At 37.0% G+C, this 14286-nt stretch overlaps 1 protein-coding gene across 5 annotated transcripts; it reads left to right on the forward strand.

Moving 5' to 3' along the window:
• Positions 1 to 1456: 1456 nt before the first annotated feature.
• On the forward strand, positions 1457 to 13783 carry LOC103709229 (upstream activation factor subunit spp27-like). 5 transcript variants are annotated; one of them, XM_026805469.2, is made up of 7 exons: positions 1457 to 1533; positions 1572 to 1917; positions 6955 to 7069; positions 7191 to 7362; positions 7675 to 7737; positions 7839 to 7990; positions 12411 to 12533. In XM_026805469.2, the coding sequence occupies exons 2-7, from the start codon at positions 1583 to 1585 to the stop codon at positions 12531 to 12533; spliced, it is 960 nt and encodes a 319-aa protein (XP_026661270.1). In that variant the 5' UTR covers positions 1457 to 1533; positions 1572 to 1582. The 5 variants fall into 5 exon arrangements, with proteins under 5 accessions (XP_026661270.1, XP_026661272.1, XP_008792696.1 ...); XM_008794474.4 differs by adding an exon at positions 13462 to 13768 and having other exon boundaries at positions 1472 to 1917; positions 12411 to 12532; XM_026805470.2 differs by adding an exon at positions 13466 to 13768 and having other exon boundaries at positions 1472 to 1917; positions 12411 to 12532.
• Positions 13784 to 14286: the final 503 nt, after the last annotated feature.

Consider the following 14286-nt stretch of genomic DNA (forward strand, 5'->3'; position numbering starts at 1 on the left):
TCAACAAAATAATAAATGTGTATCTAAAAGTTGCTAGATGTGTATCAACATATTGGGAAAGCGCATATATGTACTAATTCGATATGCATTACTAATAAGAAAATTGATGATTTAAACAATATATAATCTTGTCTAGAGATGTGTATCAACAAAAACATGCGATACGTATCGCCGATATGGTAGGTATGAATTAACCAATTATTAGTTCATCATCTGGTTGGTCGCTGACTAGGATGTTGATGCTTGGGTCTCTCTCCTCTGGTGGAGCTCAAGTATTAAAGTTTTCCTTCCAACCATCACCCTGCATGTTGATGCGAAGAATAGAATCAAGATCACTTTATATCTCCTAAGATATGGATATGATTGAATAGAATTGTTTGAGTCGGATCTTACCTAACAAGGAGGTGGCAGATCAAAAAGAAAAGTTATGAGATTTCACCTAGATCTAGAAATTTGAGACATTTGTCCGGTGATGGAAGAGGAGAGTGAATATTTAGGCTAAGGGTAGGGAAGGGGTGGAAGATTGAAGGAGAGAGTGAGGGCGATGATGGTGGGACCACTTATATTCTCTTTCTCATTTTCTTTTTTTTATTGGATTTTTTTTTTCATGAATACTCTTCTAAATATCGAATTTTACATGAATATTTTTTCCAAAATGATATTTGCACGTATACTCTCGTAAAATACTTGTTTTGCTATTTTACCCTTTTTTTTATTCTTATTTTTGCATATGTACCCATGCTATCTAACGCCGTTAAAAATTAACGCTTTCAAATTAAAATGACTAAAATACCTTTAGATGTGCAGAAGCAAACATTTATAAGGCAATCTTGATGGAGGACAAAACGTAATTTCAAAATTTTATTTTATTTTTCATTAAAATAAATATGGTTTTTATTAACGATGTTAGGAAAACCGTTTTATCAGGAGCATTTGTACAAGATAGTGTTTTATGAAGGTATAGAAATAAATATAAATTTAAGAGGGTATTCATGCAAATTTAAATTTTTAGAAGAATATTTATTTATTTATTTATTTTGATCTTCCTCCATTTGAATTAGTAAGTCTGTTTTATAATTTTAAATTTCTCTTATATGTGCTTTAGGATCCGTGACAGGATGCATGGCATGCCAAAAAATTCTTCCCAACATACATCATCTCTCAGAGAATTTCCATCCGGCCTGTTCGGGGTTGTATCTTTCACGCAAAGAATGATTCACCTTCCTTCGCATGAATCCACCGTTGGATTACTCACCTTACAGATCTCAAAGTGCTCCAAACGCATCTGCCTTGATCTCAAAGCGATCATTAGATGCTCCAACGGTGGATTCACGGGAAGGAAGATGAAACCTCCTTTCACAAAAGACACAACCTCGCGTCCCCCCAACCCTACCCAAAAGCGAACCGCATCATGCGATCAAATCCATTTCCTCCCCTGTCAACGCCCGCCCATAAAAGCCACCACTCGCAGGTAAAAGAGCGCATAAAAAAGGGGAGAAAAGGCCCACAGAGGCAAGGCCGCAAATCTAGAGTAGAGCCAAATACCAAAGAGGAAAGAAAAGGAGGGAGAGAGAGGGCGGCGATGGTGTCGGACTCGGAGCTCGTGGAGCGGCTCCGGGAGTTCCTCCGGGCCTCCGACCTCTCCACCACCACCACAGCCATCGTCCGCCGGAAGCTCGAGGAGGACTTCGGCGTCGATCTCTCCAGCAAGAAGGCCTTCATCAGGGAGCAGGTCGATCTTTTCCTCCACAGCGAGCTCAACGACAACAAGGAGGTGGAAGAGGACGACGGCTTGGGAAGGGAGGAAGGCGAAAGGGACCGAGAGGAAGGCAGGGGGGAGGCGGACGAGGAGGAGGATGATGAGCAAGAGGACGACGAGGAGGAAGAAGACGAGGGCGGGAGCAGCAGGAAGAGGCGGTTAGATTCTATCGCTACTCGTTTTCCATTTCTTTTCTCCGGGTCTCTATTTTTGGTGTGTTCTCGTGGTCGCATTTGGGAAGTTTGGGCTAATTAGGGTTTTGTTGTTCTTGATCAGGTTAAAGGTGACGCCTTTCGTTCTTTGCAGTTCTGGAGTCGTTGATTATTTGGATTTTGGAGTTTAGATTATCAGTTACTTACATCATCTTAGATTGGGTTTTTGCTTAATTGCTCAATGTTTACCCTAAAAATCGATTTTTTGAAAATTTTTGTTGGGCAATAGGAGGATGTGGCGGAAGTCTTTCTGGTCTTCATTGAAATGTTTTCTTAATCATGGTCATGGAGGAGGATTAGCAATGTTCCGCTGCTTTTGATAGAGAGTCTGCTCCTTCCGTTTTGCCGTAGTTTTATTATTTTTTTTGAATAAAGCAGTGCAAGTCAGTTTGGCTTCTTAAATCATATGTGCTACTAGTACTCAGGATACTGGGTCTGTTATCTCTAGGGGTTGTTGTTGGACTTGAGGTTGAGTATTTTTTAAGGTTGCTTCTCATGTTGAAATTGGGGCGATGAAACTCTACAATTGTTTACAATATGGGAGTTTAGGGGAAATGAAGGAAATGAAATGAAATTTTAGGTTCAAATATGGGTAATCTTGGCATGCCTAGATCTTATAGACTTTTTCTCTTTACTTTCTAAATATCCAAAGAGAACCTTAAGGATTACAGTGGTTTGAAAGGAATCAAGGTATGGAAGCATGTCATGTGCTTGAGAAAGATCTTGTTCGTGCTGTCAGAGGATGCTTGGACCCTACATATATGGGCATCATGGTGCTTGAGATTGATATTTGCCGCCACCAGGAATCTTTCTGGAGTTACCCTGTCTCGTGTACCAGTCAATTAGTGAAACCAATATGTTGTAGTTGGCATCCTATGACATGCCCCAATTATACAGATCCGGTGAATTTTAGGGTTGGAAATCAATAAGTAATGAAGTTTTAATATGTACCCTTGTATATATAAAGGGTCTATATTGTGCCAACAGGGCGGTGATATGCAAGACAATTTAATGCTTTAGGTCATGAATTTTACATTAATATCATTCAAAGAAAATGCGCTCCTCTAGGACCTCCATGCATTACTTTGCATAGGTCAACATCCCTCTTGAGTTTTTTAAGTAGGAAGGCATGATATGGAACTAAAGATCTTTGCTGAGTAGAAACTTAAGGAGGCTATGTAGTGATTATCTGTAAAAAGTTAAGACTACTTTAAACAAGTAACATCACCATAGTATGTTCTGAAGGCGAACTTCTTTCTTGTGAATCTTTATCTGTCCCTGTTAAATTGCATGGAAATCTGCATCTTCACACACACACACACACATATTTAAAGCTAATTGTTACTTTCGGCTTTTACTGTGAGTATGTTAAGCATACTTTTGACTTTCTTCTAGTGATTGCTACTTCTTGTTCGATATTTCATGCAATTACATGTTTATCGTGCAAGTCAGAGAGAGATGCATCAATTCATATCACTGCTAATAGATGGCAAGAAGCTTGCACTAAGAGAGCAAGTACAGATAAAATATCTAGTTTTGCTTTTAGATAGAATTATTTATTCTAAGATTTCTTATAGATTTAAGACATACTAGCATGTGAGCATGTGCAATAGACATTGAACTAAAAATCATAAAATTGATTATTTTAGTATAAGATAAGTTCATATATAGAGAAAAATACTTGGGAAAACTTAATGCAATATTATAATAATAGAAAAGAAAACTGGCGAAACAAAAACTTTTGAGAACATCATTTTTATATGCAGTAAAAAGTATGAATAAAAAACAAATTACTTACAAAGTAAAAAAAATGAACAAAAATAAATTACTTATAAAGTAAACATGTCTTTTCTGGACAAGCTTCAAGTGATCCCAAACCTTTTGATACTGCATCTAACATTGATGTTGCATTGATGTAGCTCTCAAATCATGTTTCTACACATCCTCTACACTCTATAGATGACTTCCATGGTGTGTAAGTGTACCTTTCAATGTCTCCGATCATGTTTTTGTCCATCCTCTCTACTTAAATGTGCAATTAGGCTAGGCTTGGGACTAGGCATGGATTTTCAAAATTTTAAATGGCGCTCACCCAATTACATGGCTTGACCCAGAGAATGTACCCACTAGCTGGTACATTTGCATTTCTACTCTATGATATTACCCACTTCATGATTGAGCGGTCTTGTTAAAAGGGAAGGACAAACTCAAGTGCTTTCAAACTTAGAAAATAGCTTCTCTTATCCTCTTGTTATATAGGGAAAATTAGATATTCCGAAAGATTTCTACTCTTTTATTGTGATTCTTCATCATGTTCACCCCCTCCCCTCCCCCCTCCCCCCCCCCCCCCCCCCAAAAAAAAAAAAAAAAAAAAAAAAAGGAAAAAGAAGGGACACAGGGGACACGCATGAAGTGATAGAATTAAAAGGTTCAGGACAGAGTGGGGCCTTCGGGGTGTTATGATTTAGAAGTAATAGGAGAGGGAAGAGGCTGAAAATTAATAAAGTTGCAACATTATATTAGGTTTCAATATAAATCTATATTGGATCTTTATTTTTTTTTAAAAAGGAGGCTTTCATGTTTTAAAACAGCAACAAGAGTTCTGATTGGAAGAGAATGCGAGAGTCATGGGATAAAAGGAGAGGTAGGTTGGGAGAAACATAGTGGAGTCCGGGGTACTTTGAGAACAAAAATTGACTGAGCTATCCCTGAAATTTGGTTTGGTAAAAACCAAGAGTCAAAAGAGGTGGGATTAGTCGGATTGGAAATTGGAAGAGAAATAGGTTGAAGATGATAATCACGTGACTAGGTTGAAGATGGTAATCACATGATTAGGTGAGATATCCAGATTTAGTGGATACTAATTTTTTTTAATGGAGGCATTGCTAATTCCATATTAACAACAATAGACTTTGGCTGGCAAAAAATTAGAAAGTCATGGGATAAAGGAGAGGTAGACTGGAAAGAGAATGGTTGAGTCAAGGGCATTTTGACATCAGAGACTGATTAAGAAAATATTCCTAAAACTTGAACCTATTTCTTTTTAATACAATATAGATGAGTGAAACACCGAAGAAATATAAAGTGTATTTATTACTATCAGGTGCCTCTTTATTGCTATTAGGTAGCAGTGGATTAGGTTGAGCTAACCTCTACTATGAAGCTTTACTGCCTTAACTCAAAACCAAACTGGCCTGCTCGCTGGTCAGAGAAGGCTGACCTGAACTTGTTGGTGGGCTAGCTAAGTCCTTCAGGAGCTAAACCATTCACCAAAATCAGGGGGTGAAAGGGAAGAGCAGGAAACAAAGGAAAGGGAGGAGAGGGGATGTGATGCGATGTGATGGGGCTGGATGACAGTGATGAGGTGGTAAAATTATGGTGCAATGACAATTGAGTGTTGGTGGGGCTCGACCATAGTGCTGATGTGGTGACAAGGTAGAACAATGGTGATGACAGTTGCCCATCTGGATGAGATGAGAAGAGGGTTGAAGAGAAGGAGAAAGGGAGGAGAGGAAAGGACATGGTGGGGCGACGGTGGCTATTGAGTGCCCCAATGGCAGGTTATGAAGGTTTCTGTTCTCTGCTTTACTAGGTGGTTGTTGGGCGCCATGATAGCAATACAGAAGGGATTAGGTGTCTGGATGGCAAGTGGAGAGGAGGATGAGGAGGGGAAGGAGGTAATGGGGGAGATGAGGAGAAGATCGATAACGGGGTATTAGGTTTATGAATTAGCCCAAATAGGGTCTATTCTCTCTTTCTCTCTCTCTATCTCTTAGAGATAAAAAATCTAGACCGTGGAATTTGTACAATTATATGTAATATTTCAAGAAGTAAAAGCTTATTTGATTAATTTAAGCCAGGCTGGGTATACCCTGACCTGACTGGTAATAGCACATTAAGTTAAATCCAGTCATACTTACTGGTAGGTCAATCATTCTTGACCTGTATCTGACCCATGGAAGGAACTAGTCATGTTAGGTGGGCTTTGTTCTGGTTGGGTGTAGTCTCTTTAACAAGGTTTGTGCCAAAACTGACTGCCCTAATGTCTATTATTTTGTCTTTCCAGATAGATAACATAATTTCCATTTATACCTTAATCTAATTGTCCATAATACAAAGTGTACATTAACTATCCCACTGTATCATCTGAACAAAAACAAAAGTACCACTTAATCCAAGATAGAACTGTGCAAAACTAAGGATCCTTAAAGGATCAAAAAATACACCAAGGTGCTCACTTTGTTGATGAATAGGACAACCTGATTTTGTTATTTTTCACTTCCAATATATAGTCCATTGATTGCTGGATTATATGTCTTTCCTTATGGAAGATGGAAAGACTTCCTGGTTCAGTTTTAGAAAATGACATTTCTCAGATGCTTCACCTTTTTGCATTGATTGCTATTTTAAGGGGCACGAGAGGAAGTTGAGGTCCTGTCTTTTCATTTTTCCTTGCTATTTACCTAGTAAATGTAGCACTGCTTTGACTTGTATTGTTGGTTCACACTTGGAGAATTGATTGTCACTTAATTTGAGATTCCATTGTAGCTCGCCAATATCCTTTAAACTTGCCTCTTGATATTTGAGCTTGCTGAACTCCAGCAAGCAACATTGTGCAATTGAAGTTAACTTTCTGATTTTTCTTAAGTGATGATTATAATATATATGATGTTTTATTTTAGAGCATACAAGGAACATACCATTACTTTACTGATGCCGTATGGACAGGAGAAAGCTTGTTTGATTGTTTGCATGTTGCTAGTTATATAAAGGTTACAACTGCATGTTTATGTTAGTAATGCTTCAATTGTATGCTGCATGCTCCTAAACTCACTTAAACTGAGAGTTTGATGTTTCTTTTTTTTATATTAAAATCCCTGAGACATTCTACAGGGCCTTCCTCTTTTTGTTCACTTATTTTCTTCATGTACGAACTGCTTCTGTAATTTCCTTAAATGTCTCTTCTTTATTATATTATGTTAGATTGACCAAGCTCAATAAGGAGGTCAAGAAAAGGGGTGGCGGATTTACTAAGCTGTGCAGTCTTTCTCCAGCACTGCAACAATTTGTTGGCGAATCTGAGTTAGCCAGAACTGAAGTAATGCTCATAAAATATACAGTCTTTTAATACTACATTTTCTCATCAATTCAATTGAAAAAGTGAGGAGCTTTCGGGACCTTACGCTTCTATATTTCGTGTTTTGCTTACATGGTGTCAGGTTGTGAAGAAATTATGGGCTTATATTCGTCAGAACAATTTGCAAGACCCAAACAATAAGAAAAAGATAATATGTGATGAAAGACTGCAAAGCATTTTTAATGTCAGCACCATTGACATGTTTCAAATGAACAAAGCTTTATCAAAGCATATTTGGCCTTTAAATTCTGAAGGTGGTAATTCTAAACTGACTTTGCATCTCTGCTTAGCTAATAGTTTGTCTGATTAATTTACTCGAATATTATAATTTTGCTTTCTTTTTTTTAAAGAAAATTTTGTGGGTGCATGCATACCCAATACGAACACATCTGCTATAGAGGCTTAATGCCTCAAGGTTAAATGGAGTTTATGCCTCAGGGCTTGGGCTTTCTTTTGGCCTCATCAAGAGACTAAATGGCTAACTTTTATGCATCCAGTTTTTAAACATTGGTTTACCTTGGATATATTGCTTGACTTATATTTGTTATACTATTTCCGATGTTTAGGTGGCCCATCGACCGTAGTGAAGTCAGAACCCAAGGAGAAACAACATAAAAAGGAAAGAGAAGGTTGGGGAATAGTGTTCTCATGTTATATTAGTGCCATCAACAAAGCGTAGAACTATATCACTTATTCCACTTATCAAATTCTAATGGGATGCTATGGACAGGAAAGCGGCAAAAAGGAGGTTCTTCTGGTCTTCTTGCACCCCTTCCACTTTCAGATGATCTGGTGAAGTTTATTGGTACTGGTGAAAATGCATTATCTCGGTCTGATGTCGTGAAAAGGATGTGGGAGTACATAAAACAAAACAATCTGCAGGTATTCTGGTGTACCGGTTCTTCATCTATTGTATAGTTGCTGGTTAGATAATTAATTGCATGAGACATACAACTTTGTCCTCTGTTGTATTGCTCATTCGATATAAGATTAGCTCTTGGCATTATTGCATGTGTATAAGTTGCCGATGGAACATATAGTCTTCATGTGTGGACTTTACTCCATTTCACTCACAAACCTAAGTGTTAAATCTACAAAGAAAGAAAGAAACTAGAGCTATGTATGCATCACAACAATAGTAAGACAAGACCAAAGTTTGCCGTACCGGCCGATACTGTATTGTTCCGGATGTACTGTACCATACTAATTCTAAATTAGTATGCTGTCTCGTATTGTACTGATACTCGGTACGTCTCTCTATCTCATACCGTACTACATATCGATACTGTAATAGGATGGTATTGGTACGGGGTCCAGTATCGAGACAATGAATCTTGAGTAAGACAGTAGTAATGTCTTTAAATTCAAGCTGACCATATACTAGGAGTTAGCATAGCAGAATACCCATATTGCCTTCAATTCAAAGTATGCATGAACAAAACTACTATATCACAATGCCAATAGTTGTTTCAACATAGTCAATATGATATGGTATATTCTTGGTCAGCTTAAAAGTTGTTACTGAAATAACTATAGAGATCTAATAATATAACCTGGATTTCTCATTAAGATAAGAAGATTATTGTCTTCAGAATGTGTGACTATCCATATCAGTGCAGATAGTATATCCATATCTGGTATCAGTATCCAGGATGCCTGTATATCAGGCTAATTTCAGTTTCGAATTGGGTCAATCAAATTGTATTGGGATAATTCATTCATTTCATAATTTTTCACCATATAGCTGATGACATCTCACTACCCAACTGCTGCCACAAGCCAAAGTGAGAAGTTGGTCCACTCCTACGTAGGGCCAAAGTTTCACTTTGTCTAAGGTCTCTGTCTGTGATGACGTTAGAGCCTCACCAATATGGTATATAAGATTGTCTTGGCCCTTATTACCTTGACCGATAAAAGTTAACAAATCTCAGTACTATCTGTTGATAGGATATGAATATATTGTCTGGTTTTTCCAATCACCTCTTTACTTAAATAACTGTTTTGATTAATTCCAATATCAATGCCATAGTACTTTTGCTGATTCTTGGTCCTAAAATTTTGCCAGAGATCTTAGAAGATGTTGGGTCTTTCCAACTTTTTTTACCTTCCATCTTGGCTGAGATAAACTGAGATCTCAGTTCATCTTGATGTCGGTCATCTGCTAAGATCTCTGAGATCTCGGCTTTTAAGAACTTTGGATAGGGCCTGCAAGCCACATGTCAAGTCGACAAGCTATCTTTGGTTCACTTGTTCCCGTTCAACATGTCCAAATTCATGTCACTGCTTGAAGTAAATGTTTAGAATCACTTGTATAAATCCTTGTTAACCAACACTTGCACATGCAAAGCCTGCATATAAGGTCCTTGCACTTCTCAAGCTGGTACATGTAGTACCCTTCACCTGAGGCTTAGACATGCAGCACCCACATGGAATCTACAGAACTTGTATATCTTGCATGCTTGTATGTTCAAGCTCTACTGGCCAAACCAAGACATAAATAGCCACCCTTGCAAATGCATGAATGCTTTGCGCATTCACCTACATGTGCACACAACCAACATTTAGAAATTTTAGAGTTGATTCACCAGAAACTTCGTCACTAGCCAATTTTGACAACTAGAGCCAAATGAAAACAAGTCAAGCCCATACCAGCTTAAATTGCATAGTACCCAATGCTCCACTTAAGTTGTATTGTAGTTGCCCCATGGTCATTCTCCATTTCATGTCATGGTGTCTCCTATGTCGCGTCACTGCAAATTTCATGCCCTCCAAAGTAGGAGTTGACAGGACAAATGTGTGGACTGCAATATGATCTTAAAGCACCTATCTTGTCCTTTGCTCGCAACTTCCTTAAACATGCATGCAGAAGAGGTGCCAAACTAAGGATGAGTTTTGAACTCAAAGTCATGCCTCTGGAAGACAAAAGTCTTGCCAATGCATCCTCCTGTGCAAATCTTTCTTCATGAAACAAAGAAGACTAATATTGTCTCTAAATTTCAATATGATCTGTGAGCTTATCCGAGTAAATATTTAGTATGTGTGATGGAGATCACAGATATACTTGTTTTGCATAGTTACTTTGCTAAGCTTTCATTTGAAATTCCAAAGAGGCATTAATACCCATGAAGACAAACATAGAGGGAGATAATTGTAAATAGAGTTAGTAATCCGATTCGTACTCTTAGATACCTCAGTAGTATGCATGTAGAGACATTGTACATGCAGCATTACCAACTTTGCCTGCATGAGATTTGAATAACATCTTAATTTGTTACTTTGGCCAACTTAATGCAATAGTTTTCTTGGAAACAAAGGATGTCTGCAGTGTGCGCGCTATTATAATGATGACTTGAAAGTATTAACTAAAGATATTTAGTTGGATTGTTATGTCGTTATATACGAGGGAATCATGCTTTACTTACAGAAATTTTTTTCAAGGGAAGTGAATGTGGAGTTAGATGGCTCAAACTAATGTGTATAATGGGAACGTCTGTTTAAAAATGACTGGTTGGCATTCTTGTCACTATGATTCTTTTTTAATGGGGATGGTGCACTCTGTAATCTGATATAGGTGTAGCCAATTTAGAATAGAGATAGAATGTACCATTATATAGTGACCGTTAACAGACTGAATTGTCCTTGTTATTGGTAAGACATTGTGAATAGTCTGGTGGAATAACCTCCAATTGATCTTAGGTGAGACCCTTAGTGACCACTGATACCTGCAGCTGATAGGGTTCGTCTGGTGACTGGAAAAACCTAGGGTTCCACAGGCATCGACTCATTGCAGAATTTTGGCTGTTAATCAGGACTTTGAAAATAACTGCAGAGAACCTGATGGATCACCATGAACAGGCAAGGCTAAGTAGCCACAGTGACTGCAACTCGGCAAATCGCTTGCATGACTACCATGTTTCCAGCGACCAGCAGAAAGGGCTAGTCTCTCTGCAATCTGTTGGGACTGCAAGTTTCTTGTAAGTCCTTTTCGGTAACTAGAAAATGTTTTCATGGTGATTTCTCCATAACTATGAGAGAGAGAACCAAAGACACCCTGTGAACTGTTCCGACTTGGCTTTGATTTGGTACAGGCCAAACCATCCCATTCGGGTCGGTTCAGCAAACTATGATTGGAACCAAACCTAACCCATTTCCATTTTGGTTGGATTGAATCTGGTTTAATAATTATTTTATCAATTCATCAAGTTTTTGGGTCAAATCACAATCCAATTACATATCGTAATTAGCATGTATAATTGATTACCTGATTATATCATAAAGATGTTATGCAATAAAATAATAATAAGCAATATGTAGACATTATCAACAATCTATTTTACATAAGATCTGATTGATAACTACATAAAATATAATCAACAATACAAATGACCAAATTACATTAATCTTATTACTAATCTTGTCAGTTTTGGATTGGTTCAGGTTTGGCTTCCGATCTTAGTGATCCAATCCAAACTTTATTCAAAATATAATTTTCAGTCCAAGTTTAATCCAAACAACTTCCAAGCCTAATCCAAATAACTTAGATTTGGATTAAACTTGATTAATTTCATTACATTCCAGATGAGAAGCAGGTCAATCCAATCCACATGCAGCTCAAAATACTGGCTTTTCATAAAAATTACATTTTTAACTAAAGTACTGACTTCTCTTAAACTATATTTGCATCACTAAGGAACCTAGAAAATGTATTAGTAGATTTAAATGCTGAAGAACTTATGCCTCTATTGATGAAAAACTTTATAATTTGGCAACCATGTCATTTGTATGTCTTCCCTGCTGGTTTGGGTTTCCCATGTACTGATTTGCTCTAGTGGAAACATTATCGGCGTTTTGAGTGACAAGCTAATAGTTTTGAAGTCTGCCTAATATATACCTGTGAATCTTACTAAAGCTATTGCAATTGATTAGCTTTTATACAGAATCTTCTCTAGCTTTCTAAATAAGGAATTTGTTCTGAAGTGAAAAAATAAAAATTAATAAGAGAAAACATCTATACATGAATTCCATGGTGTCAATCCACATCTTAGACGTTTTTTTTATTGACAGGAAAAATATTCAACCTAAAATTCATATATTTTTGGTACGTCTAATGTTTGCACGGAACATCTTGTCAACTGTGTGCACTATTTGCTAGCATTCCATGTCTGCTTGTGTAGTTTGTGCAGCTAATTTTTTCGTTGTTGGCAAATTATAGTCTTTTGTTGTACTTCTTGATAGTCCACGTAAAGCTTCTTGATTCAATGCTTTTTTTTTTCCAATTAACTTTTTCCATCATCTGTGGAAGGATCCTGCTGATAAGAGGAATATTATATGTGACAAGAAGCTAAAGGAACTGTTAAAGGTTGATTCTTTTAGAGGCTTCACAGTTTCCAAGTTGCTGGTGGCTCATTTCATCAAGACAAAATAGTGAGATGCCCCTTTTGCTATCTCTGTTGAACCCAAGGAGATGGGCAATTTTGTTTGCAATATAGTTTTAGATTATTTTTATATTTATGTATATATATAATTGTACTTGTTTTGGACTATCCTGGAGAATGGCAACGAATGGAAGTGAAATCATTTGTTCATCTCTTTATATTATATATATAATTAGTAAAGTTTCTGTCATCTGCATTTTTAGTATCAAATTATTGCACTAGGTTTTCATTACATCTATTCTTTAAGAAATGAAGAAAGCAAGAGAAAAGAGAGCGGGAATCATGCTATTTGGTGTTTGACTATAAAAAGAAACATAAAGAGGGAGAAACAAGGAGTAGAGGTTGAATCTTTCTCTAGGGTTAAGAAATCTTTCTTCTGCTTCAAGTAGTCATTTGATAGCATAACAAAAAGCAAGCAGGTAAGAATAACTCACCCACGTCCTAAATACTTTCTTTACAAGATTCTCTGCAAATTTCTGTTTAATCAACAAAAAAATTCTCCCCCTTTCTCCATTGCTTTTCCTTGAATTATCTTCTTTTGTTTCATTTTCTCAGCAACCGAGCAGAATTTAAAATTCTTGCTGTTAATGAAAATGAAAATAGAGAAGGAAATCTAAGAATGGGACTTGTCATCATAATTAATACGATGCAGGAAGAAAACTCTGCGTGTGCTATGGTCAGAATGACTTGTTGCCCCGACATTGTGTGTTTGGTTACTTTGGTTTGTCCAGTTTCAATTCATCATATACTGATGAGCTAAATTCATCATTTACCAGTCTATTATTGTTTACCCTGAACAAAAAAAGAGTAGCACTGATATTTCTTTTCTGACAGATTGCAATAAGTTTCTACCTGAAATAATTTACAACTTTTCAGCTTTTCAGCTATAATTTCCAATGGCTTCATTTTTCTACGCAGACAGAACTCTTGAAGTCAAGGTGAGTGGAAGAAGACAAAGTGATACCTGTTCTAACTTTTTGTAAAGGGAGTATGGACACTGTTCTTCATGCCTGCTCGGTCCTTGAATATACGCTGTCATTTTGTGCTGCACTTCTGGACAGGCACCTTGTTAAACTAGAGCTAGACCTGTAAATAAAACTTACATCATATGAAACAAAAGATTTTTGTATTAAATCTTGAACCTGGTGCTTTTAGGTAGCTCTGGATGATTTGTATCTTCCTACCTAGTGTTGAGCTAAACAGTAAAAGGTAGAACCATTAAACATATGCCGTATTGAAAGTTGACCCTGGAGATCAATCAATATACAATATGAAGAACATACATGTAAAGATCATAAAAATCTGCTACTAAAGGTTCTTATCTTCCATTAAGTTGTGCATGGCTGTATGCAATTTGAGCCTCTTTTACACCGCCGAAATGAAGAACCTAGGTGTTAAGATTGTGGATTGGGTACTAAAGATTTCATCTTACATTAAGATGTGCGATGGGAAATTAGTGAATTATCTATTTTCCTTTGATGATATGTTTTATATAATAAGTTTATTCTGTGGGATTGGGATATATTTTTGGGCTTGGATATTGTGCAAAGCCTCATTTCATAATTTCTCCCTTTAACGGCATTTTAGGGACCTTTTTAAATATTTACAGATTCTAGATATCTACAAACCAAAATAAAAGTTTTGTTCTCATTCCTAACTTTTATCACATTCAGTGCTATAGCACCATGAATAATTACCAGGTAATCCACAATGGACGAAAAAGCTAAGGGCTTAATTTTGAGA

Source organism: Phoenix dactylifera, unplaced genomic scaffold (genome assembly GCF_009389715.1).
Source record: "Phoenix dactylifera cultivar Barhee BC4 unplaced genomic scaffold, palm_55x_up_171113_PBpolish2nd_filt_p 000007F, whole genome shotgun sequence".
NCBI classification, from domain to species: Eukaryota; Viridiplantae; Streptophyta; class Magnoliopsida; order Arecales; family Arecaceae; genus Phoenix; species Phoenix dactylifera.

Bases quoted from the DNA above. Each gene is read 5' to 3' on its own strand.
- LOC103709229 (XM_026805469.2), top strand. From the start codon at position 1,583: ATGGTGTCGGACTCGGAGCTCGTGGAGCGGCTCCGGGAGTTCCTCCGG. The intron at 1,918-6,954 runs GTTAGATTCTAT...ATATTATGTTAG, and splicing joins GGGAGCAGCAGGAAGAGGCG to ATTGACCAAGCTCAATAAGG. The intron at 7,738-7,838 runs GTTGGGGAATAG...TGCTATGGACAG, and splicing joins ACATAAAAAGGAAAGAGAAG to GAAAGCGGCAAAAAGGAGGT.